This window comes from Paroedura picta, chromosome 3 (genome assembly GCF_049243985.1).
Source record: "Paroedura picta isolate Pp20150507F chromosome 3, Ppicta_v3.0, whole genome shotgun sequence".
Classification (NCBI taxonomy): Eukaryota; Metazoa; Chordata; class Lepidosauria; order Squamata; family Gekkonidae; genus Paroedura; species Paroedura picta.
Window position 1 is genome coordinate 84,330,135 of NC_135371.1, and position 27,677 is coordinate 84,357,811.

At 44.6% G+C, this 27,677-nt stretch overlaps 1 protein-coding gene and 1 long non-coding RNA gene across 8 annotated transcripts in view; one reads left to right on the plus strand and one right to left on the minus strand.

The window, feature by feature from the left end:
- The window catches only part of RUFY1 (RUN and FYVE domain containing 1), a 43,303-nt gene extending 23,987 nt beyond the window's left edge, over nucleotides 1-19,316 (minus strand). The window contains exons 1-7 of one of the 7 annotated variants that reach the window (XM_077326641.1): nucleotides 18,927-19,316; nucleotides 6,765-6,935; nucleotides 6,026-6,143; nucleotides 4,130-4,231; nucleotides 3,805-3,928; nucleotides 1,239-1,300; nucleotides 173-238 (exon numbers count right to left, since the gene is read on the minus strand). In XM_077326641.1, the coding sequence (XP_077182756.1) occupies nucleotides 173-238; nucleotides 1,239-1,300; nucleotides 3,805-3,928; nucleotides 4,130-4,231; nucleotides 6,026-6,143; nucleotides 6,765-6,935; nucleotides 18,927-19,197 (914 nt within the window). In that variant the 5' untranslated portion in view covers nucleotides 19,198-19,316. Of the gene's footprint in view, nucleotides 1-172; nucleotides 239-1,238; nucleotides 1,301-3,804; nucleotides 3,929-4,129; nucleotides 4,232-6,025; nucleotides 6,144-6,764; nucleotides 6,939-7,265; nucleotides 7,523-7,558; nucleotides 7,767-7,825; nucleotides 9,187-18,926 lie in introns of those variants that run through there. The other 6 variants (XM_077326640.1, XM_077326644.1, XM_077326647.1 and 3 more) reach the window with 6 other exon arrangements.
- LOC143832362 (uncharacterized) lies at nucleotides 19,281-27,073 on the plus strand. The gene is made up of 3 exons (XR_013229217.1): nucleotides 19,281-19,422; nucleotides 24,859-25,092; nucleotides 26,868-27,073. It is a non-coding gene; the product is annotated as an uncharacterized LOC143832362 (long non-coding RNA).
- The last annotated feature ends 604 nt before the right edge of the window (nucleotides 27,074-27,677 follow it).

The window sequence follows — 27,677 nt, forward strand, 5'->3', positions numbered from 1 at the left end:
GCAAGTCATAATCTGCAGAAGGCAAACTGGCAGTTCCCTCATAGTTACCCCTAAAAAGAAATCACTCTCCTTCAACAACACTTGCAGTTCTCTCAGTGTTCTTTATATTGACCAAGCTAGCTGGGCTGGATTTTGGTCTTACACCACAGGAAAACAATAGAACAAATCCTACCTTAGATGGCGGTTAAGTTCTTCCACATAATGTTTCTGATCAAGTACAGCAGTAATTCCTCCGTCTCTGATTTAAAAAAAAAATGATTTTTTTCTCTTGGAAAGTGCTGGTACTTTGAAGTTCTGTGTTTATAGTATGCAAATGTTTTCAACTAATAATCTATATACATTATGAGGCTGCACAAGCCTTTCCCTTATATGGAACAAATGTGGTGCTAATAACATGAGAATTAGATACCGTATTTGCCGGCGTATAAGACGACTGGGCGTATAAGACGACCCCCCAACATTTCCACTCAAAATATAGAGTTTGTTACATTCCGTTACAGTACTATGGGCCACTATGTGCAGCTATGTCTATCCCAACTGAAGGGCACCCGGCGTATAAGACGACCCCCCCACTTGGAGGCATGTTTTTCAGGGGGGGAAAGTAGTCTTATACGCCAGCAAATACTGTATATAAAAACAAGGATAGAAAAACTGGCAGGTAAGGAGAGGGTTAAGTTTCCCACCTGCTGATACTTCCCAGAAACTCTTTCTTCCCCCTCTCAATTCTCACTACCATAGCAAACAGATTTAGGAATACCCATTCAACAAAACTGTGAAGTTCAGTAGAGGCTGGGCATTGGACTAAACACAAAATGCCAGGTAAATTCAGAATTATCAAGAATTGTGAAATATTTAAAAATCTTAATTAGAATATCAATCAAAAATCCTATTTGTTATTTAGGGGAAAAATTACTTTGTTACCTGATGACACACACAAAATGAAACTAAATAACTGACACAACAGTGCTCTCCAAAGCCCAAATGGACAGGGTTTTAAAAAATACATCTGGTGAGACTGACTGAAGAAGTTTGATTCTTGAAGTGCTAGGGACATGACGAAAATCTGGCACATGCAACACTCCACATGCACATAACTGACTTTTTCTTCTTATTTGTTTACCAAGATTCATTTTAGATTTCATTTTCCCCTTGCCAAAAAGGAAATAGATAAAGCTCAAAAAATAACAGTGCTCATTCTACTGAACAACTGTCAAGAATGGAAGATAAACTATACATACTGTTTGCCATCATCAATGTTTTGTGTATCTTTAAGGTACAGGGAGAAGTCAATTACTGCAACCTGAAAAGACATGATTAAGTTTACTACTACTTCTTTTCAATGATGTTAATAACATTGTAGTCAGAACCTTGACATGATTAGCTATAGGTTGCTTTCTTATACTTTTTGCATGTTAATAAAAGGTTTGGGTGAGTGGGTGAAATAATACAATTAAAGTCCAACTCTAGATTAGATCACCACTAAATATTCCTTAGACTGAGAGTCTAGAGATCACTTTTTTTCAATATTTTGACCAATAGTGTTCAATGTATCTAAAGCAGTGTTTCCCAACCAGGGGTCCATGGGTGGGGGGAGGACTGGAAGGGGGTCCTGGCATTTCTCCTGCTGCCTTAGCTAGGCTTGGGAACTGGCCATTTCTCTTGTTCTCCCTTCCCCACAAGCATGAGTGATTTAGTCCAGTGGTCCCCAACCTTTTTATCACCAGGGACTAGTCAACAATTTTAACAATTAACAATTTTACTGAGGCCCGGGGGGGTAGTCGTTTGCTGAGGGATGTCACTGCTACTTGAGCCCCTGCTCCACTTGCTTTCTCGACGGCGCCCCTGACTTCCTTCCACCCACTGGGGGGTGCTGCTAGCAGCAGCTGTGCAGGGCCATGCCGAGGGGGAGCCCCAGCCATGGCGGCCACTGGAGAACACCAAAGGTGAGCCGGCAGTAGAGTGGCAGGGCAGCCCCCAAGGCAGCAGCCGGGGAGGAGGACAAGGAGGAGCCACGGCCTGGTACCGACTGATCCACGGACCGGTCCCCGGACTGGGGCTGGGGACCACTGGTTTAGACCACTGATGGGAGGTGCTCCCTCTCCTGTTGCATGCCCCAATAGCAAGGAAGAAAGTAGGGAGTCCCACCTGAAGGCTGGCATCCCTGACCTTGTGTGGGGCACAATGCCACAGTCTATCCTCCAAAGCAGCCATTGCAGCCAGATGACAGAACTGATCTCTGTCATCTGGAGATGAACAGTAATTCCAAGGGATCCCCAGGTCCCACCTGGAGGCTGGCATCCCTATAGTTGAGAGCTACTAAACCTGGATCCAGTGCAAGAAATGTGCAGAGACCACATAAGGATTCCTCTCTTCCCAGGTTTCCTTGCCCTGGCAGCCATTTCTGACCCTGAGAAAATATATTCTCAGGTTCTAGGATTGCCAACCTCCTGGGGTTGCCCGAAGATCTGCCCAGAAAATGTCCAAATCACACAGATCATTTTCCCTGAAGATAATTGCTGCTTTGCATGGTGGGATTTATGACAGCTGAGACGAACACTTCCTTGGTTTGCTCAGGAAAGGTTTGCTATTTAGCATATTGCACACACAAAAATGAAACTAACTTACTTAACAATAATTTTAATGTATTCATGATGCTCCACACATTGGCATTTTCCCATCACAGGAATTGGGGCTCCCAGGCCTCTTCCTATGTCTTCAGAATTGACATATCTATTAGACCCACCCCACTCCTGCCTACATTTGACTTTCACACATTGCTAGAGATGCCAACCTCTGGCGGGGAGCTGGCAATTTCAAAGAAGTACAAATTGATCTCCTATGCTTCATGAACAGAACAATACCTGCACTCTGGGCTGGCTGTTTGCTCTTGTTCAGGGAAAAGGTGCCTGAGATGGATTCAAGAGGCTGTGGCCAAAGCCAGAGCAAGGGGTCTGGATCTCTCTGGGCAGGACAAGGTGTCCCTCCCTCTGCCAGAAGCCTAGAATCCAGCTGTAGCCTTTTCCTCCTGACCTTCCTGCGATGCAACCTTGCAGATGCCAGTCCCACTCCTGACTAGGAATATTCACCAGATGGGCTGCCAGCAAACCATAAGAACACGAGAGGCCATGATAGATCAGATCAGCCCTCTGTGTCACACAGTCACCAAATCCCAGGGATCATCAAGAGGTCCACCAGCAGGGCTAGAACTCCAGAAGCCCTCCCACTGTTGCCCCCCAAGCACCAAAAGTAAGACCATCACTGCCCCAGTCATAAGAACAAAAAAGGTGCCATGCTGGATCAGGCCAATGGTTCATCCAATCCACCAGTCCGTGTCACACAGTGCACAAATCCCAAAGGCCATCAAAAGCCTTTGTGCCTCACAGGGAAGGTTATGTGAATTAGAAGTCCCCAGAGTCTCCGTGCCAGAAACCAACCAATGGAAAAGTGCTTCTGGAGTTCTGGCCCTGCTGGTGGGCCTCCTGATGGCCCCTGGTTTTGGCCAGCCCGCCCTCCCCCCCTGGGGCTGGCATCTCTAGAAATGTGTGAAAGTCAAATGTAGGTGGAGTGGATATAATAGGTATGTCAATTATATTAGGTCTGGTCTGTTGATGTCACATCCAGTGGGAGTGTCTGGGTGATGTCACTTCTGGTGGCAAATGATTTCCAGGGGTGTGGCTACCTGACATCACTTCTGGGGGTCCTCAAAGCCTGAAGAATACTCCATGGTCAAAAGTTTGAAAAACACTGATCTAAAGCAACATAAGAAATGCAGATTAGAAGCATAATGTAAAGGATAATTTCCACCTGGGAATCCAAATATTCTCCTTTTAAGCAGAGGTTTGCATCAATGACATTTAGGCCCACGAGAAGACCTACAATTACTGCTCCTTCTTCTTCCATTATTAAGGCATCAGGCTCATAAAATTCACTAGGGAAAAAATGAAGCAAAAAGGTAAGAACTAAATCTTGTGTGCTTCAATACCTACCATATCACAAAATTCATGCAAGAATGGTTTATTAAAGAATACATCCAAGTAAATATTCCCTTACCCACTCTTCGGAAACACTTTAAGTACTTCCCTTCCTGTATAATGAATGTCACTATGAAATTTTAAAAAAATTAAAATACCTCAGCAGATTCTTGTGGTCCAAGAGAACTTTAAGGTAGTCTGCCAGTTTCTTTTGCATGACAGCAAGATAAAGCCAAGCTCTGCCTCTTCCGATTGGAGTCCTAAAAGAACACCAGCCAGTACCTGTTATACAGTATATCACACCTGACAATTTAGAATTTGGTACACTTTCTAGAAAGTATTTAAAAATTACATATTTAGGCCTGCAATTTCTTAAAACACTGCCTCACATGTAAGTGAAAAAGTTAGTATATCCATGATGCTCTAAGTATTTCTCCAATTTCTATAGCCTTTCCTATGGAAATTGGGACAATTCACAGAATGTCATATGATGTTTCCCCTGTTTATTCCCTGCCTCCAAAATCTCACAGAAAGCCTGGCAGGGTCCTGGTAACCCTAAATGTTACAAATGAGTTATTTGTTACATATTCTGTAAAGTAGCGATCCCCAACCTGTGGGCCGCGGCCCACGTGGTCCTTCGACTAACTGGAGGTGGGCCCCGAAGGACGCCTTCTCCCCCCCCGGCCCTTTACTTCATCCCCCCCAGCCCTTTACAACAGTGGTCCCCAACCTGCGGGCCGCGGCCCGGTGCCGGGCCGCAAAGGCCATGGCACCGGGCCGCGGCTCCCTCTCCCCGCCCCGCCCCCGCAGTAAAAAACTTCCCAGGCCGCAAGCTTGCGGCCCGGGAAGCTTCTTACTGCGGGAGGCGGGGAGAGGGAATCAGGGCCGGGCCACGCCCGCTCGGCCCGATCCGTGGGCGCGGCCCGGGCGCGGCTCGCAGGCGCGGCCAGGGCGCGGCCCGATCCGCGGGCGCGGCCCGATCCGTGGGCGCGGCCCGATCCGCGGGCGTGGCCCGCACGGGCGCGGTCCGCGGGGGCGCGTCCCGATGCCCTGCCGGTCCCCAGCCTCGGAAAGGTTGGGGACCACTGCTTTACAACACACTTCATTGTTGTGGCGTGTCTGTATCTTATTTTGAAGGGATGTTTAAACATTACCATAGCGATCAGAGAGCATTAGGACAGTGGTTGAAAGTAGAGGATTAAACTATCCCCCCCACCGGGCCTCAGTAAAAGGCGTTGAGTGGTCCCCAGTGATAAAAAGGTTGGGGACCACTGCTGTAAAGGATACAGCCCCTAAGCCATACTGTTTTGCAAACAGCCAGGGCAGGATATAATGACTCTTGAAAGTTCTATAATATGTTCATTCAGCTTACTACAGAAGTGACAAAGAAAACAACAACAAAGCAATTAGACTAAATATATGGTATGTTATAAAATATACAACAATTAGTATTTTGTACTTTAAATATTTGGTAGGATTGCCAGTTCTGGGTTGAGATATACCTGGAGCCTTTGGGGATGGAGCCGGAATTGGGTGGAATTTGGGGTGGGGAGGAGTACAATGCTGTTGAGTCCACCCTCCAAAACAACCATTTCCTCCAGGGAAATTTATCTCTGTCTCCTGAAGATAAGCTATAATTTCAGGGGATCCTCAGGTCCCATCTGAGGACTGGCATCCCTAATACTTGGATTGCAAGACAACATAGATACCTTATATTTGAAGTTTTATGAAACTACATCTACCATATTAAAACACAGTTATTTTTAATCCAAAAGGTCTCAAATTTTACATTGATTCATATTATTTACACCACCAGGCAGATATGACATTGAGAAACAGAATTTTCATGTAACACTTGCTACCAGAAGTTAGGCAAACAGGGCATGGTTACTTTCCTCATGCCCTGCTTGAGTACTTTTCACAAACACCTGAAGCTCCCCTGTTAAATGATTTTATCAATCTAACCAATACCCTGCAAAAGATAAAGCAGATATGGAAATAATGAAAGGTCCTGGAATCCTATTCCGTTCAACAATATGGTCTCTCCAACTTACTTTAATTCTGGCAGATTTCTGACACTTGTTGCTAAATCTGATGATTCTGGACAAAGTTTCTCCACCAGTTCTAAAGGTCCAAAAAATGATTTGTGCTGCCCAATAAAACTTTTCTTAACTGAGTTTTAAAGAAACAGGGAAAGAAGGGAGGAGAAAAGAGAATAATATTACTTGGTGTTAGTTCAGTGAATGGCAAATAAATCTACTTATTTAATTTGTTCACAAATCATTTTCTTAAGTCTCCCACAATAAAAAAAATTTTTTTGGACTATCTTTATAAAACCTGCTCTGGCTAGAATGGTCATCCAGTTTAGAAATAGCTCACTTCCATTATCTTTCCAGTAACAGCTCCATTCACACACACAGGAAGTCAGCTACATTACAAGTAGCAAAGACACTGTCATATGTGATAATGCCATAATGCTATTAAGCTTTGCTCTATTTCTGTCTCACAGCATTACAGAACAAATAGTCCAGTAACCAGTTTTACTTCAGATTCCGTTTCTTCAGTAAGGAGACACAGACCATATTAGACTAATATGCAATCCATTTTCTCTTCACATTTAATGTCCTTTAAGAAGGTTCTTTATGGAACAATTACTGAAACTTCTGAAATACGTACTTAACCATTCCCTTTAGCTGGAGACAGACACTACTGTGAACATTTAAATATTTGAAGCTGCACCCAGAAAAAAACAATATTGGTTTTACAGGTAGGAAAATAAACTCAAAAACTCACCTTTAAGTCCATGCTTGAGACAGTGCTCCATTACCACAAAAAACTGCTGCAGAGGAGGGAAGTCAGAATCCAAAGTCCTACCCAAACTTAGAGCTGACTGGATTAACACTTTAATGCTCAGCTTCATCATGTTCATGAGATTTGAACGTTCTTCCATTGTGTGGTATTTGGCTGCTAAACATATTTAGACCCACACAAGAAAGAATAAAGGAAAGTAGATTTGTAAGATTTACCCTTAAGTTAACAACAGCCAATTTATTTCTCAGCCTAGCTAACACACATGCTTAAAAACACAACAGGCTTTGAACAATATTGGAAATTTAAGAAATCAGCATAATCTCAGAAAAAAAATTGATAAATTCCTTGCATTAATAATGCTTTTCATGTATTACTATTAACACAGCAAAGGCATACAAAATTATAGTATATATATATGACAGGTTGTGATTTAATGCACTGAATATGTATATAGAGGGGCATCCACAGAACTAACCAACTTACTATTCGATCTTCAGTTTCTAAAATACCCTTCCAAATGCAAAATAATTTCCATCTGAATGTTAACTATGCCAAACCCATTTCAGTACAATATTTTAATACTATTTCAGTCCCCAGCTCTCCACAAATATATGCAAAACAGTTTAGGAGGAAGAGGGGAAAGCCTGTCATTCAAACTCATGGAAACATTCACATGTTTGCAAGGGGTAAACTCAGTATAAATCATGTTTTGCAAAAGGAGACCAAGGCAACCAGTTTAAAATCGAAGGAAAGACAATCCTAGAGAGGAGAAGCACCCCAGGAAAAGGGAGCCACGATGAACACTCTAGGTTGGAAGAGGCAATTAGAGTAATTGGCTTTCTTAGGGCATGTTTTCCCTCTGGCAGTCGGCTGTCCGCAACGGTACTGCATACGGTCTCTCAGACAAACATATACAAAGACTTTGCTCAACACTTCCCCCAAAATGAATCCCTAGGGAGACCCATCTTTCCCCCCAACCCTGTGCTGAGGCGACCTGAGTCCTAAACATCCCCCTCCCCCTTTATTCCCCATTGGTTTCTCACCTTCACCTGCGTTACTAGAGCAACACGTCCCTCCCACTCTGCCTTCAAAGAAAGGCTTCTCATTGGACCACGGCTATCCAGTCGCTGACGCACTTGGTGCAAACCAATCAAACTGCCCGATGCAAAAAACTCCAGGTCCCCCGGATTGGCCACACTCGCTGCTCTGTCCTCTCCTACTCCGAAAGCTTAGGAAAAGCCTTCAAGTTCCGCCCCGACCTCGATTCTAATTAGCTGGAGGGAGAAAGAGGCTGGCGTGGAAAGGCCATGGGGACGTAAACTCGGCGCGGAAGGGAGAGGTTGCTGGGGTGGCGCGGCGCCATTTTCCCTACTCCTTGTGGGTGAAATTTTCTCAAGTCTTTTGTCGTGGAAATATTTAGCTTTCTCCATCTTCCATTGCTACGCTCCTGAATTGTGTCACTAGGCAATCATTTTTGCTTAAACTATTCGGGATTGTGCTGTCGACTCGCGTTAGGATTTTGCCACTTTATATCACGGGCACTGAGACGCGCCTTCCTTCCTCCGGCCCTCCTTGGAATAGCCTTCATTGTATATCCGACTGCTCTCCGCTTAAGCAGCAGACACACTTTCAGCTTAATCTTTTGTGTGCCAAAATGTAATAGTAGCCTCCAAAGCAAGTGGGTCAACACATTCCAGCCGTTTCCTCCTCGCAGTACGAGAGTTGTCCCCGCACCCGTTAGCTGCAGGGAGGATTACTCTTCTGGACCTATACCCCCTGCATGCTAAGCACCGAGACACTACCCATTTGCCCTGCTACTGCTTCGGAAGTTCGTTCATTGTGGGTATTACCTTATTGTCCTATAAATAGGGTCTCTCACTGCCTACCCGGTATCGCTTCCTTGTCTTTAATAATTGCAGGTAGTGCTTTACATTGCATTCTCCGGGAATTGCACGTGTGTGCTATGGCCATAACTACATGTCAAACGGAGACCCATGAGGTCTGCCAAAGGGTGAGAGGGAACCACCAATACATCCCTATAATTGCTGTTCTAAACAGGATTACCGGATGGCTGGTTTGGCATACCCCCCCCAAACATATTTTGACTCACAATCTAAAGTATGTACTTCCAAAATTGTTACCCTGCAAAGAGTTGAAAGGGCATTTTAAAAAAATTTCAAACTACAAAGGGCAAAAGAAACTGACTTGTAATCTCATGGTAACATTAATGTCATCTTATCTTTCTGTCTTACAATTATTATTGTATTAATTGTATTATTGTATTGTATTATCTCTCCCTGATCATCAATAGTGTTCAGTCCAGATAAAATTGTTAGAATATGCTTGGTTGGCAAATTATAACTGCAGATAGGCTATAGCCATTTTATTAATAAAGTGTTTCCAAGCAATTCTGTGAGTTTTAATGGTTTGAAGAAAATTGCTGATTAGCTCAAAAACAATTCAAACCATTGTTCAGTAAATAGGCATGCAGTGCAGAATGCAATCCCGAAGACCAGACATGAAAATAATGTACGCTAACAACATTTCTCCAATATTATTCAACATCTTTATGCGCTCTCTTGCACAACTGGTGCAGAGGTTTGGGCTGGGTTACCACCAATATGCTGATGACACCCAGCTCTTCCTCCTGATGGATAGCTACCCTGACTCTCCCCCAGAAACATTAGCCAGCTGCCTGGAAGCAGTGACTCATCTGAAGCTCAACCCTTCAAAGACGGAGGCCCTGTGGTTGGGCAGGCAAGGTCCAAGTGACGAAGCGTGCCTCCCCAAACTGGATGGAATGCAGCTATCAGTGGAAGAAGGCCAAGTTTGTGGAGGGAAGGGAAGGAACTCAGGGGTGTGTGATTCCACAGAGTCTACCCTCTGAAGCAGGCCAACTATCTTGTAGTCTGGAGACTAATTGTAATTTCAAGAAAACTCCAGGCCCTGTGAGGCAACCTTATGCTTAAAGTATATTTGTGCAATTAGTTAACTGCATATACTAACTAAACATCATGTATAACAAAATATATCACAGATTACCCTTAGATAGCAAGTTACTTCATGTGAAATTGGAAGCACTTCTATTTAATTTAGTAAATGCAAAACTGGATAAAACACCTGCTGGCCACAAAGTGCTGAAGCATTTTGTCACCAGTATATACTGCATGTGAGAAAAAATGAAAGCAGTGCAGACATTACTCCAATTTGTGATGGTTTTGTAGTATATTAATTTTGCAGTTTTTAACAGTTGATTTCCACAGTGGTTATGTACTAATCTTTGGGAGAAAAGGTCTAGATCTAAAGAAAGTGTAGAAAGAGAATAAATAAAAACCTGAGGCCTAGTATGCAGTCATAATTCCAAACATGTGCCCATGTTAGTCTGTATCAGCAAAATAAAACAGACATCGTGACATTTAGATACCAACAGTATATTCCAATATACGGTTTTGAAAGTCAGAAAACCTTAGGCTGGAATAAATTGTATTAGTCTTTAAAGTGCCACTGGACTCCTGTTTTAGATAGTCACTGCAAGCCAATGCAAGTCTTCACATTTGTAGGTCCAACTAAGTTCAAACGTGTTTACACCCAGGCAAGTGGACAGGATTGCATTCTAAGGCTATAATCTAAGAGCAATTATCTGTTCCCTCTTAATAAAACAGTAAGGGGTGGGCTGTGTCTGTGATTGGCCCCTTGGCCCCAGACTGAAAAGTGGAAGCGCCTTCCGATTGGTCCCTCACCACGACAGACCAGAGTTCCAGGGCAATCTGGAGGCATGGCTGCCAGTCTGCTCCTGACCACCAAAGGGAGAGGAGGTCAGTAGGGCTACCAAGGAGGATGAGAACGGAGGCATGGACAGGCTGTGCCAGCCCTTTTCACCCCAAGGCTGTCCTAACTGTCAAGTTCAACTGCAAATTGCCTCAGAACCCTGACAGAGCTGGCAGGAGGCTGCTGAGTGCACTCCCTCCCTCCCCCTCCCTTCAGGCCTGCTGTGAAGGAGCCTCTGACAGGCCCTGACTGAGGGGAGGGAGGCGTTTCCAAGAGTAACGCAGGGGAGCCTCATGGCATCCTTTTAAGGGTGGGCAACTTTCCCGTTCTGCCAAACATTTCTCCCATTCCCAGTTCTCTCAGACCTCTCACAGCCCCACATAACTCCAGGTTGACTATTGTGGGGAGACGAACAGAGAAGGTGTTTGTAAACCGCTTTGAGACTCCTTTGGTTAGTAAACAACAGGGTACAAAAATCCGTTCTTCCAAGGAGCAACCATGAAAGAAGCATGTGGGCACGTAACATTTTATGAACAGTGAAAAAATGGAAAAGAAGGAACAGCGTGGACACCAGTGTACTGTGACTACCCCATGTGTATTAGGGCAGAGTGGCATTTCGGTATCTGTGGCCTAATTCACACAAGAAGGAAAATGACGCAGGGAATTGGTTGCCATGTAATCTTCCCCTAAGAAGAGTCTCCAGTCTGATTTCCCCTTCACATATCTGAAGACATGGCTCTGGAAAGCTCATCTGTAACCACTATGCGACAACTCCCAAAGGTCAGTCCTCTCCCATACTCAATGAACATTCCACACCACAGGTTTTTGACACCCATATCTCCACACCCATGCCCTCATTTGCCCACAACCATGCCCCTCATTTGCCCACACAACACACACATTCAACCCCATGCCCTTATAGACTGGACAACTCCTCCCCTTCTTCTTTCCACTGCCAAGCTCCAGAGACTTGTTACTAGATACTAAATAACAGAACATGGTAAGATCACAGCATGAATATATTTTAGAAAATATAAAAACATTACAACTTCCATTGACATATCTGATGGAGTGATTCTTTCCTGGACATGTTCAATCTCTGCCTGTTCATGACAAGTTTCAGATTCCACAACATGGCTGTCTCTTAAATATGCATACATTAAGGTGACCAGATTTCAACATTGGTAAAGCGGGACACCATTGACTGGGGGGTTCTTGATTTAAAAATTTGGTCTATATGGAGCAACAAAAAGTTTCATAGAACGCATAGAATGCAAAAATAGCATTGTAATATATATTTTTTAATTTCAGCTTAAGTACAATTTGCCAGGTACCCCGAGATATTCCTCCAAAAGTGGGACAATCTGGTCACCTTAGCATACATCCTTCTCAAAGAGACTTGTTTCTGTTTTGTTATTACTACTACATAAAACAATGTTTAACTTCATATAGAATCAAAAATCACACAACTCCAGGTTAGAAGGGATGGGCAAGCTACGTTTAGTGAAAGTGTTCTACTTGGCTAAAAACCAAGAAAAATGGTAAGCCCAGAGTACACCATATTTGGTTGGCCCTGATAAAAATATCTCATTTTGTTTCAAGGGCTTGTTCAACTTCAGGTTCACTTCCCCCTGGCCTTGGTGCCATCCCTACTGTCATAAATGCCACTACTCAACAACTGCCATTGGCTGAACACAATTGTGACTATGTAAGATAATAAATGAATGAAGACTGGACCTTAAAAGTATGTGCAGTGATCAATGTTAAAACATTTCAGTCTTACTGGATTTTCAATCCCAATCTTTGGTTCATGATCCTCCATTTGCAGATTTGAATTTAGCAAAAGATTTGGCAACACCATAATTGATCAAATGCTTGAATGTTATGTTTTTCTTTCTTCTTATAAATAGTCCTCTATTTCCCATTTGAAAGTGTATGTCATTTAGTGCTCCAATAATTGGAATGTGCCTAGATTCAAGTGGGTAGCTGTGTTGGTCTGAAGTAGCTCAACAAAATCAGAGTCCAATGGCACCTTTAAGACCAACAAAGGTTTATTCAAGACGTGAGCTTTTGTGTGCAAGAACTCTTCCTCAGACTATGAATTACCATCCTAACAGTGGGAATATAAAGCAAAAGTTAATTCTGTTAAATTAGTAAACTGTGTCACAACATCCAAATTCAGCCATATAATTCTTTGCTAAAACAGCCAATCAATCCCCTTGTATTCAGTTGTAGTGCCAATCAATCCCCTTGAACAGTTTTGCAGGGCCTGCAAAAAGGAGCTCTTCCGCCAGGCATTTGGTTGAGATCAGACATAACCAACAGCGACTGAAGGGCCCCTGCTCCCCCCTCCCTCTCAGAACTCCACCAGAATACTCTGGACCTGTTTGTACTGTTGCACTGTTCATTGTTTATATTGTTTATACTGTTATATGGTTACAACTATTAGTTATTAATATTATTGTACGGTTATTCATATGTTATAGACTGTTTCATGTACTGTTCTTATGTTCTTACTAGAATTTAAGCCCGCTGTGGCTGCCAGACAGCGGGCGCTAGAAGAAAGCCTCCTGGGCTCTGTCGCCCCAGCAGGTATAGGGGGGGGGGGGAAGTGGGGGCGGCTTTCCCCAGCCCTGGGAGCAGGGATAGCTATGTGTACAGACCAGAGGTCCTAGGAAGGGTAGGGTAGCAAGTGAGCTTGTAGTGTGTCTCCCTTCTCGTCTTCTGGGATTTCCTTTCTGTCTGTGTCTGTCTGTGTGGGCATTGATCTGGCAAAGTCTCCATGCTCCCTGTCTTTGTGTCTGGCTGCCCCCGACCTTCTACCCAGCTACCTAGCCATGCTTGTATGTCCTCTGTCTCCCAATCCCTGGCAATTCGGGCAAAGTGTCGTACTGTCAGTCCTCCTGCCGGTATTCCCCCCGCGCGATATCTCCCTCTCTCTCCTGGCTTCCTTTGTATGTTCCTTGCGTGTTCCTTCTGTCCTGGTGTCTGTCTCTGTATGTCTCACACGGCCTGGATCTCTCAATCGGTGTGTGTGTCTGGGTGTGTGGCAGCGATATTTAATTGTATTCTTCCAGGCAGCTGTGCTTGTTCGTGTTAATCCGGTGTGTCTGTCTGGCGCTCTATCCCGGCGCATGGATATCAGTGTGTGTGTGTCCCAGCCCCCCCCTCCAGGGGCTGGGCTCGTAGCGGCTTACTGTGTGGGCAGCAGGGAGGCTGTCCTTGGCCCCTTCCCCTGCAGCGGCCTGAGTCATGGGGGTGAGGCTCGGGCCGGGCCCGGCCAGGGTATTCCTCCTCAAAGGACGTGGGGCAGCGGCGGCAGCATGGCCGGGGTTGGCAAGGCCAGGCGGGGCGTGTCTGATGGGGCGTCGCTGGAGGCGCAGGTGGCACTGTGATCGGGCGCTGCAGCGGCGGGTGGCTGTGCGGGCCGCTCCTGGGCACATGTGGCGGGGCCAGTAGTCACAGAGGAGGAGGCGGCAGGCGGACGAGGGAGCGACCGGCGAGGCGTGAGGCGACGGAGGAAATGGCAGCTGGCGTGCGGGTGCAGGCAAGGTGAAAGGGGGGCGGATCGGGAGGCGCTTTGCACCTCCCAATTAGGCAGTCCAGCGGCAAGGGGCCAATAGCGAGGCGCGCTGCGTGCGGCTCGCAATTGGTCCGTTGGTGCTAGACTGGCAATTGGAGGGCCCAATGGGCAGGCGCTTTGCGCCTGCTGATTGGGCCCTCCAATTGTCAGTCCGGGGGAAGGGGCCTATCGGCACCCTTCCTCATCACGGACAGGGCCCACCCTCGGGGCCCTTAGCGAAATATTTAATCCGCTCTGCGGGTTAAAGATGTTCCATGTAAACCACCCTGAGCCTTCGGGGAGGGCAGTATGTAAATATAATATATAAATAAATAATAAATAAATTCAGTTGTAGTTCACGTAAAATGGCTCAGCTCAACTAGAGTGGTCTGAAACTCAACTCTGTAAAGACGGAGGTCCTATTGCTGGGTAGGAAGGGACCATGTGAGGGAGCACATCTGACCACCCTGGACGGTGTGCAGCTCTCAATGACTCATCCCACCAGGAACCTTACAATGGAAGCCCAGGTCACAAAGGTAGCGCGGCTGGGATTTTACCACCATCACCAAGCCAAACTACTAGCACCCTACTTGGCCCGAGAAAACCTAGCCACAATGATCCATGCGACAGTCATCTCTTGACTGGACTTCTGCAACTCACTCTATGCAGGCCTATCCTTATCTTTGATCCGGAAACTACAACTGGTGCAGAATGCCACGGCCAAGATTCTAATACATCATGGAGATCCCACATCCGGCCTGTACTCCAACAACTCAGCTGTCTCCCAACTGAATTCTGGCTTAAGCTTAAGGTTTTGGTACTTACCTTCGAGCCATACACGGTCTGGGCCAGTGTACCTGAGAGACCGCCTCCCTGCCTATGCCCTTTCGCCTTCATAATCAATAAGAGAGTAGGAAAAGCAGTATTGGGATACAATCCCCAAAATGACAGAATGATCTCAGTTCGAATCCAAGGCATACCATTCAGCATCACAGTAATCCAGGTCTATGCCCCAACCACTGCTGCTGAAGAGGATGAAGTTAACCAGTTCTATGAAGCCCTACAACACCTTCTAGAAGCAACGCCAAAAAATGATGTGCTTATCATTGTGGGGGATTGGAATGCTAAAGTAGGAAGCCAAAAGATAACCGGGATAACAGGCAAGTTTGGCCTTGGAGTACAAAATGAAGCAGGGCTCAGGCTGGTAGAATTTTGTTAAGAGAATACAATGGTCATAGCAAACACTCTTTTCCAATAACCCAAGAGACAACTCTACACATGGACATCACCAGACGGTCAACACAGAAATCAGATTGACTATGTGCTCTGCAGCCAAAGATGGAGAAGTTCTATACAGTCAGTAAAAACAAGACCAGGAACTGATTGTGGTTCAGATCATCAGCTTCTTGTTGCAAAATTTAGGCTTAAATTGAAGAAAGTAAGGAAAAACACTAGGCCACTCAGGTATGAACTAAATCATATGCCCGACGAATATACAGTACAGGTGACAAATAGATTTAAGGAATTAGATCTGATAGACAGAGTGCCTGAAGAACTATGGACGGAGGTTGACAACATTGTACAAGAGGTAGCAACTAAAACTATCCCAAAGAAAAAGAAATACAAGAAATCAAAATGGCTGTCTGAGGAAGCTTTACAAATAGCTAAGGAGAGAAGGGAAGTTAAAGGCAAGGGAGAAAGAGAAAGATACACCCAATTGAATGCAGAATTCCAGAGAAAAGCTAGAAGAAATAAGAAATGAACAGTGCAAACAAATAGAAAACAATAGAATGGGGAGCACCAGAGATCTTTTCAAGAAAAATGGAGATATGAAGAGAACGCTTCATGCAAAGATGGGTATGACGGGACCAAAATGGTAGGGAGCTCACAGAAGCAGAAGAGATTTTTAAAAAGGTGGCAAAATTATACAGAAGAACTATACAAGAGCGAGCTCAACATCCCTGATAACCACAATGGGGTAGTTACTGACCTGGAGCCAGACATCCTGGAATGTGAAGTCAAATGGGCCTTAGGAAGTCTGAGCAACAATAAAGCTAGTGGTGGTGACAGCATTCCAGTTGAACTATTTAAAATCTTAAAAGACGATGCAGTAAAAGTGCTACACTCAACATACCAGCAAATTTGGAAAACTCAACAATGGCCACAGGATTGGAAAAGGTCAGTTTACATTCCAATCTTAAGGGCAATGCCAAAGAATGTTCAAACTACCGCACCATTGCACTCATTTCTCATGCTAGCAAAGTTATGCTCAAAATTTTACAAGCTAGGCTCCAGCAATATGTGGACCGAGAACTTGCAGAAGTACAGGCAGAGGAACTACAGATCAAATTGCCAACATACGCTGGATCATGGAGAAAGATAGGGAGTTCCAGAAGAACATCTACTTCTGCTTCATTGACTATGCTAAAGCCTTTGATCTTAAAGAGATGGGAATACCAGAGCATCTTATTTGTCTCTTGAGAAACTTATATGCAGGTCAAGAAGCAACAGTGAGAATTGAACATGGAATCACTGATTGGTTCAAAATTGAGAAAGGAGTTCGGCAAGGCTGTATACTGTCGCCTTGCCTATTTAACTTGTATGCGGAGCACATCATGAGAAAGGCGGAATTAGAGGAGTCACAAATCGGGCTCAAGATTGCAGGGAGAAATATCAACAACCTCAGATATGCAGATGATACCACTCTAATGGCAGAAAGCGAAGAGGAACTAAAGAGCCTGTTGATGCTGGTGAAGGAGGAGTGCAAAAGTTGGCTTGAAACTCAACATCAAGAAAACAAAGATCATGGCATTGGGCACTCTCAATTCCTGGCAAATAGATGGGGAAGAAATGGAGGTAGTGACAGATTTTATTTTCCTGGGCTCCAAGATCACTGCAGATGGGGACTGCAGCAAAGAAATTAAAAGACGCTTGCTCCTGGGGAGGAAAGCTATGGCAAATCTAGACAGCATCCTAAAAAGCAGAGACATCACCCTGCCAACAAAAGTGTGTCTAGTCAAGGCTATGGTCTTCCCAGCTGCAATGTATGGCTGTGAAAGTTGGACCATAAGGAAGGCCGAGCGTCAAAGAATTGAGGCTTTTGACCACTGGTGCTGGAGAAGTCTCTTGTGAGTCCCTTGGACTGCAAGGCGAACAAACTGGTCAGTCCTAGAGGAGATCAGCCCGGACTGCTCCTTAGAAGGCCAGATCCTGAAGATGAAACTGAAATATTTTGGCCCCCTCATGAGAAGGAAGGACTCTCAGGAGAAGAGCCTAATGGTGGGAGCGATCGAGAGCAAAAGAAGAAGGGGACGACAGAGAATGAGGTGGCTGGATGGTCATTGAAGCAGTCGGTGTGAGCTTAAATGGACTCCGGGGAATGGTAGAGGACAGGAAGGCCTGGAGGATCATTGTCCATGGGGTTGCGATGGGTCGGACACGACTTCGCACCTAACAACAACAATCAAGGAAGTCAGGGTCCTCAGTCTGCAAGACCTAAGCAAGACTGTTAATGATAACATGATAATCATCGGATTCCCATAAATCCGAAACAACTTTGTTATAAGTTTATTATAAAATTTCTCCACAGGGAGTATGCTAGCTACATAAATTCTAAAATACTCCTAATCTAGCCTCTCTGCTGCAAAACTGCATACTGAAATTGATAAAGACTGAGTCATGACAGAGACCACACACTAACATGTGCAAGGCATGCTTTTCAATTCTAGTATGTCTTTTGAATTTATCTAGGGTTTTTTTTTTGCATATGGAGCTTTGGGATAAATTGAGTTTGATTTCAACAAGAGCTGTACTTTTCATAATATTTCAAGGTTTGGATACAGAAAACCCTTTCAAGTAATTACCCTGCCCGGAGTTATTTAACTAGCTATGGGGCCAAAGGTAATTTAGAACAAAGTTACTGAAAAAGCATAGAGAAGTATTCCACCTCTTCCTCTGGGTCATGTGCAATAAATTAAAAAAAAACAAAACGCTGAGAACATATCAAGCTGTTTTTTTGTTTTGTTTTTTGCCTTCTATTTCCCAGTGGAAAATTATGGTATTTATAGTCACAAAATAAATAGCAAACAAACTATAACAGTCTTACACATCATTTTAAAGTTCATTCTTAAAAGACATTTGGGGCACAATCCTAGGTGAGTCTAATTCAGAAGTATGCCTAATTTTATTTAATAGGTCTTAATCCAAGGAAACTATTTTTAGGGTTGCAGCCTTGGTTGGCCAGATTCAGAATTTTCAATGTTATGCCAGGTGTCTACAAAGTATTCTCATATGTTAAACTCATTGTTAATTAATTTGTGCAACCAAAGCGGTCATCGTTCTGCATTAGTATATAGCCTTCCGTGAGAAATTAGTAATAGGCAAAACAAATTCAAGACAATCTCAGGGGTGGAAGGGATGCAAACTATGAGTCCAATTGTGCACTCCTAATGAATATTACTAGGGTTAGTTTGAATTTGGATTCACTACACCTTAGCTCCTTCCTTACTTTCAAGGCTCAGGTCTGGAACATGTAAAGAAAAACACACCTGAGCATGTGCAGAATGCCTTTTCTTTACCACTGGATACCTATAACTAGTTCTCACAGTGTGGAATTTAGTTGCTGGGCTTCCTCGTCAAGCAAAAGGTAGCGCTGAGCCCATATGAACTCCAGAAATTAAGCATATTAATACTTATTAAAAGAATTTTGTTTTCAGATGTATCAAGTACCCAATGCCTCTTTGGCTACAAGAAAAGCTACTTGCACCTATAGCCCAAGTCATAATTAGACTGTACAAGCAAAAACATAACCATACTTAGGTTGGCTGTGCTGTCATTGCTGACTGGTTTGGGTATGAGTCCTACCAAGGCTGCAGACTTCAGAGCATTTCCATAGCTCACTGCTAAGTTTTCCGATGCTTTCTTGGCAAATGAGAAGATAGGAGCAGACCACGGAGAGTCTTCGCCCGTTCTCTCCTTGCCATCGCTTTTCAGCTCAGACGTGCTGGGGATCTGGGTCCTGTCAATGACTTCAAAATCCTCCTTCTGCTCCGCGGCAGAAACTTTGTGATTCTCCCCTTCGGCCATCTTGGACGCGTCATATGACACTCGTCAGACTCAGGAGCAATCGCGTTAAGACAGCTGCTTCCTCTTTCGCTGCCCAGCTCTGCAATTCACAGCTCGACAGAATGAAGAAGAGTTTATCTATCTATGTAGATATATAAAACCCCTGGCTTTTCACTACCCGAACGCATCCCAAAGTGGCTTACAGTCGCCTTCCCTTTCTCTCCCTCACAACAGACACTCTGTAAGGTAGGTGGGGCTGAGAGAGTTCTGCAAGAACTCCTCTGGAAGAACTGCCCTAAAGAACTGTGTGTAGGCCAAAGTCACTCAGCTGGCTGCCTGTGGAGGAGCGGGATCAAACCCGTTTCTCCAAATTAGAGTTTAACCACACTGGCTCTTTAAAGGCTTTTTAAGAAATCCAGGAACCGCGTGTGTTCCCTGTTTAAAAAACTCTCCTGACCTCTTAAATCTTCCTGCCAGCCGTCTGTGTATTCTTCTCTGAAACAGTATTAGTTGATTTAAAGTGCAGTAAACCCCATTGAATTTACTTTCGAGTCAAGTCAGTTAGTCTCTAGTAGCAAAATAAAATAAACGTCCAGTAGCACCTTAAAGAAGAACAACGGGGTCTGTAATGAGTTGGGGGGCGGGGGGCGGGGGGCGCGGGGGCGCGGGGGGGGGGTGAGGACAGAAGACTCTTAAGTAGCAAAGGAGATGAAGCACACCCAGAAGAAATATGTTTAAGAAGAGCTGACCGAGAAAGATGAGCTTTCCCTGCCATCTAGTGGGTTGATTAGGAGCATTACACAGTTGGTGAAAATACCTTTGACTACGATAAGAGCAAAGGGCTGTGGGTTTCACAAAAAAACCCTGAATATATGGGGTGAGGCTCTTGGCATACATGATCGAAATCTAATCAGTACAACTGTGAACCAGGATACTCAATGCCTTTCAGCTGTTGTGTCTTCTATGGAAACCAGAGCAAAGGACAGCAGTTTTATCAGCTGCTGGAGTAAAATCAGCATGTCACTACAGTCATCTCATTAATCTGGACAGGGAATCCTGTCACATATCAAGCTAGGAGCCGTGAGCAACAGAATGTACAAAATGTTAACATGCAACTATTTATGACTATTCATGTACACATTTAAAAACTTAAAAATATCCATATTAATTATACACTGTTGCACAGATCCAATACATGGATAAAGAGACCTTATGCAAAGGACCAAATGGGTTTCAATTCCTTTTGGGATTTTCCTCGGTGGTCTGATATTTAAATGCACTGATACCATGCCTTGAGATATTTTATATTAGCAGGAGCCTCTTCTCCAAATTCCATTTACCACCTAGTGCATATTAAATGCAATATTGCATTTAAAGATCAGACCACTGAGGAAGACCCCAAGAGGAGTTGAAACACATTTGGTCTTTTGTAGTAGGTCATTTTATCCATGTGTCAATATTTATTTGATCTGTGCAATAGTGTGTCATTAATCAGATATTCTTAAATTTTTAAATATGCAAATGGATAATAATAAATATTTGCATTGTAACATTTAATATATTCTGTTGCTCAACCTCTAAGATTCCTAGCTTGTATACACAGGATGGGATAATTTGTTCCCACATTTGTTGTCCACATATCAACCTTCAGAAACATGAGGTTCCACTTGTATTATTTATTTACAAGATTTATCTGCTCACCTTTCCCCCACCCACTCAAGACCCCAGGGCTGGTAAACAACAACAGTATAAAACAATACAACTCTACATGACCATACAAGTCAAAATATTAATACAAAACATCAAACCTACATTAAAACCTCCAATCAGATCAGAACCTCCAATCTAAAAATACCTTATTCATAGGTAGAACGACATTCCCTTTTGTCCAAACTCCCCCCAAAGAACTCTGGAATAATTCTGTGCTACAACCTTGCCAGAAATCCAGGAAGATATTATCTCCCCCTCCCTGTCCCCAATCTCTTCCGAGTAGCTGTTTCACAAGCAGTCACTGACAAAATGCAAGACTGGGCTGTTGTAGAATGAAACATTGGACTCACCTGAACATTTTTTCTCTTCAGTGGGGCGAAGTCATCCAGACTGGTTAGCTGTGCCAAAGCTGCCCATTGGGTGGGAACAGTCTTCAGGCTTAGTGTTGTGTCACATGTTGAAGGACTATGCGTCCAAAATTAGCTTCCAGGGAATACGTATGGTCAATGTGGTAATGCTGGACAAATGTGGAGAAAGAGGATCACAACACCGTTCTGCAGATTTTGAGGCTGCAGCTCTAGTAGAGTGCGCTGTGGTCTTGCCTGGAGGACTCTTGCCTTGCAGAGTGCAGGCCTTGATGATACATTGTTTAACCAAGTAAGCAATGGCAGAAGAGGAGGCCTTTTTGCCCCTGCTGGTTGAGCCATGCGACACGAAGAGAGCCCCTGATCATCTGAATTCTGCTGTTCTCTTTAGATAGATGCGCAAGGCTTTGTGCACGTCCAGATTGTGACGTTTCTTTTCATCTTGGCTAGAAGGCCTGTTATGATATGTTGGAAGGATCACTGGTTGTTCTAAGTGGAAGCAAGAAGAGACCTTAGGAATAAAACTAGGGTCAGTGTGAAGTATCACCATGTTATTTTTGAAGCAGCAAAGCTCCTTCCTGGATGATAGTGCGGCCAACTCCGAGATCCGCTTGGCCGAAGTCATGGCCAGTAGGAAAGCCACTTTCCATGGGAGGAACCTGAGTTCTGCCTACCTGAGAGGTTCAAATAGCGGCCCAGTCAACCACGTAGGGAACCGATGTTGGACCGGTGGGTTCAGCTGTTATGCTCCTAGGTGTTGGTGGAGAGTGAGCATGCGCATTCCAGACCCCGTACTGCATTCAGGGCCACCACTTGGCATCGTAGCATGGCTGTACGAAGGCCTTGTTTCCTGCCCTCATACAGAAAATGCGAGTATGTTCTTGAAGGAAGGGTAAGTAGGGTCCACCTCCTGACTGGTGGCCCACATGGAAAAAGCTTTCCAGGTATGATTGTATATCTTTCTAGTTGCTGGTCTTCTGGCCTGGACCATAGTGTCAACAATCTCAATCGGAAGGCCTAAGTGTTGCAAAGATTGCCTCCCAATTTCCAAGCTGTCCAAATGACTGTAGCTCTGGTAAAATTAGGGAGGGCAGCTGAAGCTCTGATTGCCATAGAAGATGCCTCATAATTTTTCTTGAGGGCGTGCTCATCCTTCTTATCCACAGAGTCTTTGATGGGACTGTTGCCATCCTTTGGCAGTATGACACCCGAATGGAGGGCCACCACAGGTGCATCGACAAATGGCACTTTGAGATCCTCCATTGCCTCATCAGTGAGAGTGTAGAGTCGCTTGGCAATAGATGAAAGTGATTTACCAAGGCCTGGGATGGCCGATTCCACCTTTAGGATGTCCTCAACATTATTTTATTTGTTTGTTTGTTTATTCCTCGCTTCTCCTCAGAGGCCCGAGGTGAGTTACAAACATATAAAACCCCCAGTAAAACCATACGATAAAACATATAAAACATATCATACATAAATCCCCAGACAATAGAACAAGATGTGGTAAAAAAAACCCCTCAGGTCATATCTACTCTACCCCTTGGTAACCCACTATCGAGGGGGAGGGAGGACAGAGGGTGTCATATGGACTTTGCTTCTGCCGCTGTAAGGGGGGGCCAGATCTTCCATGTGGCTCAGCCTCACCCTACGACCTGGCGGAAGAGCTCTGTTTTGCAGGCCCTGCGGAACGCTGAAAGCTCTCGCAAGGCCTGCAGCTCTTCCGCAGCTCTTATCTGGAAAAGGATGCACTGTCTTGAAGCCTCTAGTATCAAGATTAGCAGAAGCTTTGGATCGGGGTTTCTGCTGGCATTCCATCTCCTATTTGAGCGTGGAGATCCCCTTAGGTAGAATATGCTGTAGGTGCTCTGCCGGAAATAATGTAGTAGAGGTGTCTGCTGAGTCAATGACTTCCTCTCATGATAGCTCCCCATCTTCTTTATCTGATATGATGTCAGATAAGGATGCAGTGGAGTGAACTTCACTTGAGACTGAAGGGATGTAGGCACGCTGGCTAGATGTGTTGTAGGAGCGTTGCCTAGGAGCAGATTCCCCCACCCTGATTTTTCTGAGCCGTGCCTCGTCTTCATCTGAAGACTGTGAATCATCTTTCTCATAGGCCATAACTGCCAGCTGGCCATGACCCTTATGAATAGCGGCCTCTGGTGGGCATGTAGGAGCAGTCATGGTCCTGGCCTTCTTGGCCTGGAAATGTCTCCATTGTAAGAATTCTAAAACTATCTGTTCCTCCTTATTATTGCCCTTATCCCAGTCATTATGCTGTGCAGCTGGGCAGTGAGCCTGTGCCCCCCCTCCCAGCAGAATAAAAGGAGCCTGCTGCATGGTCGTCATTGGGTGCTATTCTGGGTTCCTCCCAGTCCTGATAACTGAGGTCTGAATGAGCAGGGAGACATGGCAGGTGCCTGTGCGGGCGGCGCAATATTGGGAGCTTGCCGGCTCTCCGTGTGGCAAAGGTGGAAGTGCATGGCTGGGTCTTGTGCCTGGGGCACTGGGCTGCCCTTAGCAGGAACAGGAGGTCTTGAATGGGGCCACGCATTATGAGTGCGGTGCTCACCCACAGGGCTCATCATCCCCGGTTGACTCCCGTGACGTTCCATTGAGTTGGACTCCCAGGCTACGTGGGTGTCTGCAGCTTTGTGCAGTGCACACTCCAGAGCTCCGGAGCACTTTGCGCTGTGGTCGGAGCTATGTTCAGGTGGCTATGGCTGGTTTTGCTTCCCTTTCTTCACCGGGTGCTTGAGTGCCGTCTTGCTGGCATCTTCTATCTCGGCGGTCTACTTCTTCCAGGTATTCCGTTTCTCTTTGGTACCCATCTTCCCGGAAGTAGTCAGCTGTAGATCCGCCATGGTGCCTCCCTGCTGCCCCACGTGCTTCTCGGAGGAGCTGGACTCTGGAGACCCGGGCCATCCCTCCAGGGTTGTGGCTTTCTTCTGGCACGTGTACTCGGTGGAAGTCCGCTGTTCTGGAGCCAGGTGACCAGCTGCTGCCCTGCCAGACTTGCTTGAGGAAGCCATACATTCTGCGGAGAAGGTGCTCTGTCTGGCTGGTAAGGGAACTCGAAGCTGCCTTTGGAATTCTGCCTTCTTAGCCTCTTGTAGTTTAGAATTGTTTAAAGGTGATTTTTTGAAGGTTTTAAGTTTTATTGCTGTTTAGATCTGGAGGAGGGCTCAGGATCTTGTACCCAAGCAGTAGGGCAATCCAGACTGGAGAGTCAGGCTCCTGGTCACCAGATGGGCTCCTTGAAAATTTGCATTTCAATTGCCCTATCTGAGCGAGCAGAGGCATGACCTAACCAGTCTGGATGACTTCAGCCCCAGTGAAGGAGAAAGGTAGAGCTCTGATGGAACAAACCCGTCTCTTACAAACACTACAGCACACTGAATTATTTGAAATGCTGCTCATGGGGGAAAAGGAACCCTCAGAAACAGCATGAGGGGCTGCAAGGGACAGAGATATCAAAAAAATGTTTGTTGACAAGAGTGCTTTTGGTCAGTAGTACTCATCCTGGAAGATGTGTCATATGGGCCTCAACATTATTTAAGGTGTACAGAGAAACAACAGAAACATTAATGGGGTTCTCTTACAGATCTATCATCTCAACAAGCAGAAAAATAAACAAATACTATACCAACTACCTCAATCCAATTAAAAACAGGCTCAGAAAGAGGAGACATCTACACTTTCCCTAGAAACTTCTCACCTCTTCGTAGCAAGTTGTAGAACAGAGTCCGCTGTTCTGGAGCCAGGTGACCAGCTGCAGCCCTGCCACACTTGCTTGAGGAAGCCATACATTCTGCGGAGAAGGTGCTCTGTCTGGCTGGTAAGGGAACTCGAAGCTGCCTTTGGAATTCTGCCTTCTTAGCCTCTTGTAGTTTAGAATTGTTTAAAGGTGATTTTTTTGAAGGTTTTAAGGTTTTTTGCTGTTTAGATCTGAAGGAGGGCTCAGGATCTCCTACCCAAGCAGTAGGGCAATCCAGACTGGAGAGTCAGGCTCCTGGTCACCAGATGGGCTCCTTGAAAATTTGCATTTCAATTACCCTACCTGAGCGAGCAGAGGCATGACCTAACCAGTCTGGATGACTTCAGCCCCAGTGAAGGAGAACATGCCCTAGACAAAGAGGTCCCCAACGTGATGCACCACTCCACCTGCCAACACCTTTCTAGTTGGCTACTGTTTTTAGAAAGTGGGAAAGGCCAGGTGGGGCCTTTGCCCTACAAGTCCTCTGGTAGGCCATTGGAAATTTGATTGGCTGTACAGATTTTTAAAAACATTTTTGCAGTAGTTGCAAGTATAGCAAAAGGATCTTCACTGTGTGATTGATGGCAAGCTGCAGCAGCTATTTTGTGGCTTGCTTTGCTTCCGTTGACAGCCATAATGGCTGTACATATCACACTGTGTCAGAATTCCAAAGGTGCCAACAGACTCAAAAAGGTTGGGAACCCCTGCCCTGGACAAAGGGGGCACAGAAACTGACTTGTGTAAAGTCAGACATTTGTGCTCGTGGTTTTAATGAAGAAAATCCTACTCAAAATTGTTTTATTTGAAAGCAGGTTACTTCCCACAAGTCTCCGATGACACATGTCTGTTTCCTTTGTTTACTATCATCAATAGATGATAAATGAATTGTCAGTTCCTGAGTTCCATTGCATTCAAGCAATATCAAGAAGTGGCATCCAAGGGGAGGTTTAGGAGTACCTAATTTTAAACTATATCACTATGCTGCGGCGCTAACATGGACGGTAGAATGAATTAACAACCCGCTAAAAATAGATCTCATGCTGGAGAAGACTAACTTCAAGCAGGGTTTGCATAATCTAAGAGGAAAGCTCACCTAATAAGAGTTGCTCTCATGAAGATCTGGAAGAAATATAAAGAAAGAATGAACACAAAATTTCCTTACTGAAATCACCAGTGGAATCATATGTAGAACAGAGCCAGCAGCAGAAATTAGGAGCACTGAGATATTTAGATTTATTATCACCCCAAGGACAAATAAAGAATTACTTTCAGTTGCAACAAGAGCACAAAAACCTATATTGGCTCACACATAGACAATTAATTTCAATATTAAAATCAGAAGTGGGGTGTCTGGAAAATCAATTTAGTAATTGTACTGAATTTGAAATGTTAGTAAAAATGCATAAACCTAATCTGTTGGGCCAAATTTATAAATACTTATTAAAATTAGAAATTGGAGGTGATCAAGTAAAAAACTGCATGATTAAATGGATGTAGAATATTGGTCAAAAATGTTAGAGAAATGGGAGGAACTGTGGGGAAAAAATTAAATTAACAGAATGTCAATTATTAAGGGACGGGTAGTTTAAAGTGTTTTACAGATGGTATGTCACCCCCAAAATTATAGGCAAGATGTCATCCGATGCAGAAAATAGGTGTTGGAGATGCCAAAAAAACAATAGGTTCTTTTTACCACACGTGGTGGGCATATGGAGTGGTTCAAATATTCTGGAAAAAGTCAATGTAGAAAATTGTGAAATTTACTTTCCCTATGCACACTAAACATATGTTGCTATGCTTCCACCAACTCTGCTAAAACACTAAAATGTTTTTTTTTACACGACTGCTGCTGCCAGGTTAACAGTAGTGAAGAAGTGGAAACAATCATCCCTTCCAGGTGTTGGAAGAATGGCTGGATAAGATGGGACAATTTGCACTGATGGAGAAGCTGATGAGTCTGTTACACGAAGAATCACCAGAGAAGTTCCAACAATGTTGGGAATGCTTTCTGGACTGTCAAGATATATAATCACTGTAACTCAGGAGTTAGTATATTGTATGTTAGGGATGAGATTGTATTTGGAAAATTGTATACCCCCTCTTCCTCTCCCCCCCCCCCCACATTATATACTCCTTCTACCCCACCTACCCTTCCCTTTAAATGGAATTAAAATATTTTTAAAAAGAAGTGGCATCCAAGTCTGACATATAGGAACAAGGGCTGATTTGGTGGTCAACAGTTCCTATTTAATTCTATGGGGTGAAGTAAGTAGGTTGCAATTTTGGACGAAATCTATTCTTCATCATTGTTGTTGTTAGGTGTGAAGTCATGTCCGACCCATCGCGATCCCATGGACAATGATCCTACAGGCCTTCCTGTCCTCTACCATTCCCCGGAGTCCATTTGCACAGTCAGTTTGCACCGACTGCTTCAGTGACTCCATCCAGCCACCTCATTCTCTGTCGTCCCCTTCTGCTTTTGCTCTCAATTGCTCCCAGCATTAGGCTCTTCTCCAGAGAGTCCTTCGTTCTCATGAGGTGGCCAAAATATTTAAGTTTCATCTTCAGGATCTGGCCTTTTAAGGAGCAGTCAAGGCTGATCTCCTCTAGGACTGACCGGTTTGTTCGCCTTGCAGTCCAAGGGACTCGCAAGAGTCTTCTCCAGC